At 42.6% G+C, this 7,553-nt stretch overlaps 1 protein-coding gene across 1 annotated transcript in view; it reads right to left on the minus strand.

Annotated features, from left to right (window-relative positions):
* LOC119290777 (DNA (cytosine-5)-methyltransferase CMT2-like) overlaps window positions 1-6,698 on the minus strand; it is a 14,179-nt gene extending 7,481 nt beyond the window's left edge. Inside the window, exons 1-11 of the mRNA XM_037569427.1 lie at window positions 4,788-6,698; window positions 3,680-3,711; window positions 3,493-3,586; window positions 3,042-3,149; window positions 2,781-2,900; window positions 2,590-2,683; window positions 2,108-2,301; window positions 1,961-2,026; window positions 1,622-1,855; window positions 946-1,004; window positions 811-877 (exon numbers count right to left, since the gene is read on the minus strand). Of these exons, the coding sequence (XP_037425324.1) occupies window positions 811-877; window positions 946-1,004; window positions 1,622-1,855; window positions 1,961-2,026; window positions 2,108-2,301; window positions 2,590-2,683; window positions 2,781-2,900; window positions 3,042-3,149; window positions 3,493-3,586; window positions 3,680-3,711; window positions 4,788-6,683 (2,964 nt within the window). The 5' untranslated portion in view covers window positions 6,684-6,698. The remainder of the gene's footprint in view (window positions 1-810; window positions 878-945; window positions 1,005-1,621; window positions 1,856-1,960; window positions 2,027-2,107; window positions 2,302-2,589; window positions 2,684-2,780; window positions 2,901-3,041; window positions 3,150-3,492; window positions 3,587-3,679; window positions 3,712-4,787) is intronic.
* Between the last annotated feature and the right edge of the window lie 855 nt (window positions 6,699-7,553).

Below are 7,553 nucleotides of genomic sequence, written 5' to 3' on the forward strand. Positions count from 1 at the left end.
TGTTGCCAGTGTCGAGAACAGCGGTCGCCGTCGCATATGCGTGCAGAGAAACCTCCAGACCTGGGTTTTTTTCAGGTGCGCAATGGCGGGTGCTCGGTGAACTCCTTGAGGGTGGCAACAGAGACGCAGTCGTTGAAGTTCATAGGATCACCCATGGTAGCATGTGCAACAGAGATCGCCGGCTTTGATATCAAAATCATTCTGAGCTGTAATGAGAGAGGTTCGGCTGGGCTGGCATTGTTGCTGCAGGCTGCAGACTTGGACAGATTAGGGCAACTTCTCGTCTGTTTTATGCAATAGTCAGGGGTCTCCTTACATATAGATGGAGACAGCCGCAAAATAAGGAAATACAATTCTTTTTGGGGATAACAAAAGGATATATGTTCTTGGAGGGCAATGCAAAGGGTGCGCCCCTAGCTGTGTGGGCCGCACAAGGCTGAGCTGGAGACCCCTGACTATTGCATAAAGCAGACGAGAACATATATCCTATACTGCTGTCCCCACATAACAGAACCCACATGATCTCGCTTACTATTTATAACATGGGAGCACAAAGGGAAGGTATAGCCACAAGAATTCTGCATCATATTCTTCAAAAAAATAAAAATTCTGCATCATGTCAAAATTGCATAGAGGTCTTCGCAATGTGTTCTTGGATCTCTATTTGACGGTCAAATATTAAGTCGTACCTGGGTTTTTTTATCTATGTTTAGTTTCCTTTTTCGGGGAAAGGATCTTATCTGCTAGTTGACAGTCATATACTCAGTATACTTAATTTCACCAAAGCTGACTTTGAAGAATAACACTCACAGGAAGTGGTAGTATCTTTCGCTTATGACCTTCAATAACAAAATCCTTAATTGCGTCATTGCAGTTCCTGCATTTTAAAAGCGGAACTGTTCATATTACGTAAAATGAGTCTTGGTAAGATAAAAAATTGCATACCCTAATCCTTCAATTGGCTCCCATGTGTCATCATTAGGGCCATAACCCTTCCAACGGACCTGCATACATATTGCATAATAAAATAGCAAATTTAGTTCAGCATAAAAGCATATATGAACAAAAAAGAAGAAAAGCATGTGATCTATTGACATATGGAAGAGCTTTGCTACAGGGTTAAGGCAAGAGGGTGAACTTACTTATTTGATAGGAAATCATTTATATGTTCCGTTGTTGGTAAAAAATCTAAACGGAAATACTTGGTGACCGTTTGACAAATTGAAGGACCAGTCAGGGCCCCCTTTATAATAGATAATAGCTACTCCCTCCATTAGAAATAACCGACACGAGGACACGAGATTTTGAACCGACAGTTCCAAATCTTGTCTCCTCGCGTCAGTTATTTCCGAACAGAGGGAGTATAATGGAGGGATATTTATAGTGACTAAAGTGGCTCATAATATTATCTTCTACCTTGGTTTGGACTAAGCCTAATGAGACCTGTATACTCCATTGCAAATAAAAAATATGGCCCGGGAGCAATCGCGTGTTAGTTTGATTCAAATGGAATTAGGGATTTGAACTGTCTGCTTCCGCTGGTAGATCTGACAAGTAATTAAGCTGCCTCTGTTATAATAATTTTAAAAGAAGAGGAAACTAATCAATAAACATCGCAAACCTTAAAATATAAGCAGCGCTTTCTGACATTATTGGGATCACCAAAACAAATATCAACTAACTTCCATACTTCAAGCTCTTCAGGAGGGACTGCAGAATCATCTGGAGTCCCATTACCGAATTCTGTTATAGCGTCAGCATTGTCCTTTACTTCACTTTCCTTCACATATTGTTTGCATAACTTTTGCCATTCTTTCAGCAATTCAAGGAAATCATCGGTAGTTTCGTTGCGAACCTATTGAAGCAGCATGACAGTGTGTATAAAATGGGTCAGAAATTGCATTAGAACTATACTGCAAAAAATATTACATGGGCCATGAAATTATGAAAGCCATAGTACCCGAGTTTCTGGATGATTCATTCTGAAGCTTTCACATGCAACTTCATCATCATCAACAGCCCATCTCTGTAAACAATGAGCAAAACATTCAAAAAGCATGCATTCCTACTAAGTTATAACACATATACGATGTTTGTGTGGAAGTACCGTCACAAGATTCACACCGCCGCCACGAGCCCCAAGGCAAAGTCCAGTTGACATTCCACCACAACCACAGTACAGATCTAACAAAGAGAGATCCTTCTTATTTGGCACATGAGACTTTTGCGTCTTATTGAAGTCTTCCTTTTTCATACTGATACTACTTACTTGACTTGATTGCAATTTAGCATGTGTATCTTCTGCATTTTGTGAAACAAAGTCAGACTAATGAGGTAAGCTCATAACAACAACGAAACAGATGATACAACAGAAACTACACAAAATGCAAATCACAAAACACGATATTTCAGAAACTATGACCAGCTTAACAATAATAAAACAAAATCTGAAAGCTACTTGAAACAAAAGCAAAATTTTGGAGAGCCGCTCTCAAATCCAGGTCATAATTGATTGACATATAAAGTATTTTCGGTCTCTTAAATTCATGCATAGCCACATCTGTATCACTGTTGTTTGAGAAAACAAACCCATTTCCAAGGTAGAGAATGTGCTGTAGTTCTGAGAGTACTTCATGTCATAGTAATATTGGGATGAAGGAATTGACTTTGACTGGTTATCAACCTGTAACATAAATAAATAACATTACTTCTCACTTGGAACAAATATTAGGAAAGCAGCCATGACAAGAAAATATCTAAGATACAAGATGAAGCCATACACAAGGAGAAACTTGCACAATTGACACTTTGGAGACAATACAGTCTAGAGCATTGTCGTCCTTCAGATCTGAGTAAAAGACCCTCCTTGGGTCATGAGACTGTGCTTGGTCTTCCATGATCTGAGAACGAATAAGAGGTTGAAAACATGGTTAGAGATCCTAAAATAAATTGCATTATCAACTTCAAACCAAAAAAAAAATCCATTATCAACTTTCATATAAGCTGAAAGTCAGTCAAACAGACAGGACAACAGAACTTACCGTGTCTTCAGCTCTGAAAAACCACTGCACTCTGCAGTAATATTCACCGGCAACTGTTTCAAAGAACTCCAGTATCTTGCCTATGTAATTTGCCTTTCCCTCTGGACCCTGCAAAAGATTAACCCTGTTTGAGTTGTGCAACAACAAAGTGTTTGACATCATCATAAATATTAATTTTATATAACACAATAACAAAAACATGTTTGTAATCAAGCATCAGGTCTAGATAAATATAGATAAAGATTCTGCAAAAAAAAACATGAACATGATCACTGAGATGCAAAACTCTACAAAATGGAAAAAGAATGCGTGAGATTGATCAATAAGTTATGATTTTTGGGAACTTTTTGAAATATTTAATGAGTTCAGAAGACATAAAAATGAAGAAGGCATAAGCCATAAAGATACATAAAACTATAAAAGAAATATTAGCATAGAAATATGAACTCACTTTCACAAATGCACAATCTCCAACACATAAAGTAGATCCGGATATGCTGGCTTGCAAATAGTGACATTTGACATCCAAGACTGCATTGCCAGCACTGTCATGCAAGGTAGACGTATAGCTGTTAGCCCTGGTAACAGGAGCAACCTAATCATTCATAAAGTATAAGAGACAATGCATTTTTGCTTACTTGGCAAACGGTTGGATGTCGCTCCCCTTATCCTTCAAACAGAGAAACCACAAGCAGAAAACGTTACTTACGTAAAATTCAATTGTTACTAGTCCAACATAAGGCAGAGTATATATTTCTAGTATGTACTAGTATACGAATAACAAATTCCATATAAGAATCTATAAATTATGAAGCCAACATGCATGTGGGTATTACATTATTACTTATTACAACTTTAGAAGATTGTGCTATTGCGCACACAAGAGAAATTGTTGGTCCTTTCCTGTTTACTCATACAATTTCTCCTGCAATTATATGCTTCATGCTACACAAGTCAAACATTCTTTGGGTTTTCACCTAGTCAACCTCACTAGCAATGTGATTTAAGACATTTGTTCGCTTCTCTTATCATATGACATTCAATGTCCATTTGTTTGAACCACTGTCCAAAGTTATCTGTAACTCCTGTATCCCTGGCTGCATAAAAGATGAAGAGCCTAATTGATTTGATGCCAATTGTTGGCAAGTCCAAAATGTTGACTAGCAATTGCTTGGCTACTTTTGATTTTACCAAATATTGGCACCAAACCAATTAGGCTCGAAGACTTGCAAAAAACAATGATCAAGGCTTCATTTTCTGGTTTGAACTAAAAAATAATTTCCGTTTCAGTATATATGCACGTACATGTGTGGTCAATGTGCAGGAAAACCACCTATACAACAGGATATTATACAGCCAAAATGGAAACTATATACATCTCTAATAGTAACGTCTATCTACAATCCCTTCTATGGTGCTACTTACTACTATCTATTGTGAATTCTAACATGTACCCCATTTGATATGTATGTTCTTTGACGTTTTCCTACATGCTTGGATATTGTTGCTAGGAAGGTACTGAATCGCATGTGTACTAATCAGCACTTCTTGCTATATTTGTGGTTGTGCACTGCTGTGATGAGCATGTGAATATAGTTCTAGTAAAAGATTCTACTCTTGACAAGCCTTAAAATCAACAGAACTATTTGTTTATTCTGAATCAATCTGCACCAACAAATTTCGTGTTCTTATATCAAGTATATGATGCAGCCATGCAAAGAGCAGACAGTGGAGCCAAATGCCTACCTTCTCCACAAAGTGATGATTCTTCTCGTAGCGGTGAGGCCACCTCTGTCTAGCCTCCTCCTCCGGCACTGCCTCCCCCACAAAACAACAGGATTCATTAACACTATCCACCATTTCCAAATCAACCAATTTCTTATCCATGATGACTTTGGGACTGTTGTTCGGATCTGGCATCGTTGTGACAGTTAGCGATTCGCAAATTGAGCCACCATTTTTCTTTGTCCTCTTCAAATTTGACGAGCATTTACCTGTCGATATCCTCGCCCTCTTTGCCCTTGGAGGCTTAGAGGATTTTCCATCATGTTGTTGGGGCATCTCACTGACCACGTGTGACTCCGCACTCATCAACCCCGCATTGCACGGTACAATACCACTACTGTCCACTTTGTCCGATGGCAAGCAGTTCTCAGGGTCAAGATCATACTTGCTAGGTCGTACATGAGGATTAGACTCTGCTTTATGCATTGAAGGTTCACTGTTTACCACTGGCGAGATAGGTGGTACACTGTCTGAATCCACCAATGATGCCTTTACAGCCGTCTTAGTCTTCCTTGGGGCACGAACAGAGACTCCGCCGCGCTTGGCGGACCTATAATTCACCGCTGGTAAAGCCACTACAATCTGATTACTGAGACCACCTCCTTTGTTCTCATGGCCACTGGAGGTGCTTTGCATAACATTTTCTGCTGACCTATGTTGTTCCACCCTGTTGCACAAATCAACTATGTCTGGTGAAGTAGTGGTGGTCTCTTTGATCAGCTTATCAACTGTGTCTGCTGAAGTAGTGGTAGTCCCTTTGATCGGCTTATCAACTGTGGCTGGTGCAGTAGTGGTGGCCTCTTTGATCGGCTTGTCAACTGTGTTTGGTGCAGTACCGGTAATCTCTTTGATGAGCTTATCAACTATGTCTGGTGCAGTAGTGGTAGTCTCTTTGATCGGCTTAGTGGTGGATACAGAAAGGTTGTGCCTTACACTGCTTCTTCCCAGATCTGAGTCCACAGGGCGCCGCTTGGAGGATCTAGATGAGCGTGCTTTCGGTTCTGAAGGTGTGGCATTTGCTGCCGCCATGGTCTTCGCAGTCCTCCGTGATCCCCAAAGGGATGTGTCATTTGTACTGGCAGCACCTGAGGTACCGCAACCATCAGCATTCCCCTTGGGGTCATACTCCGCGTTCAAATCGACAGCAGCCATGCTCGCTGAGGCAATATTATCTGAAGGAGAGAAATACTTGGGAGCATCCTCTGCCTCCACCAAATCGTCATCATCCGGCGGAAGTTGTGGAGGCGACGACATAGTGTTCAGCGTGCACGGTGCATTCTCCTCTAGATTGGCTTCCAAGCAAGACCCCCATGGTGATGGAGGAGACTCTGGCACCGGCGTGGAGTCAGAGACGAACACGAGCTTTTCCCGCATGTCTACAGCAACAGGAGTAGACGGAGATTCCGGCATGCGTGAATAATCATCAAGGTGTTCAAGCGGCCTCACCCCTGGAACGCCTTCCGAGGAATCTGACGCTGGGGGCTCGAACTCCGCGAAGCCCGGCGCCGCGGTGGGAGGGGATGGCGCCCGGGTCGTCGCCGACACGCCCTCGCCGGCAACGAGCCCCGTTGACCTCCACTCGGCACCGTCCCAGGGCCCTCCTCCGTCGTCCACCAGGGGATCCGGGCCCGCTGCCGCGGCGGCGAACTCGGCGCCGACGTCGAATCCCCTGGGCGGCGACCACATGGGCTCCAGCTCCTCCGGGGTGCCGAAGAGGAGCGACCACAGGGGTTCCAGGCCCGCGCTGAATTCCCCCGCCGGCTCCTCTCCGTCCGCCCCAGCGTCGGCCGCCGGGGAGCCATCGGCGACCGGGGGGGGGGAGGGGGGCGAGATGGGGTTGTGAGGCGGAGTTTCCATGGGAGCAGGGGGCTGACTGGACCGAACAACCAAATTAGGTAAAGTCAATCGATGTGGCCAGAGGTCAGTACAGTAGTCAGTCCACAGCCCGGCTTGCTTCCTGTATTGAATTCCTTTTTCAGGTAACTTTTCGGATTTGGCTATTTTTGTCGTGGGTGCTGATAAAGCTCACAACCTGTTTTTCAACGAGGTCAAGACTCCTTCTGAAAATCAGGAGACTATGGTATCAGAATGTGGGTCAATAAGTGGACTGTAGCAAATAATCGTCCAATGATAAAATGAAAAGTTACAACAGTAACGGAAGGAATGATTAAAGTACGTCTACAAAAAGGTTTAATTGTAAATGTTTAAAAATCATGGGAAAAGTAGATCATCTCTCTTGGGAGGTGACGTGCTCCTGGTCTCCGAACAAGTCTGTAGCGACCAGACCTCAAACGGCCAAGTCTCTGTGCATCAGTGTCATCTCTGGATCGGTAATGCTGACACGCGCAGTACTCGAGGAATTATAACAGAGTTTTAATCACATACTTATTACATCGAGTCCTCATAGAGAGTATGATTACACAAAAATATCATGGCTGAAGGCCATCTAAACTAAATAATTGTGGAAGCTTCGAAGGTAAATGAGTTCATCAACTCCAACGGCATAGCTGAGTGCAAAACAACGACATATCACACCTTATTCGTCGTCTGAGTAGTCTGCAACATGAGACGTTGCAGCCGTGTAGGTCGGCACATTGAATATGTTGGCAGAGTTACACTGTAAAGCAATGAAATGCAAGAACTATATCTACATGCAATATTTGGCTGGTGGAGGCTGTAAGTTTATGATTTTGCATAAAGCTAGTTTTCCCTTACAACAAAGGAATA

This window comes from Triticum dicoccoides, chromosome 4B (assembly GCF_002162155.2).
Source record: "Triticum dicoccoides isolate Atlit2015 ecotype Zavitan chromosome 4B, WEW_v2.0, whole genome shotgun sequence".
Lineage (NCBI taxonomy): Eukaryota > Viridiplantae > Streptophyta > Magnoliopsida > Poales > Poaceae > Triticum > Triticum dicoccoides.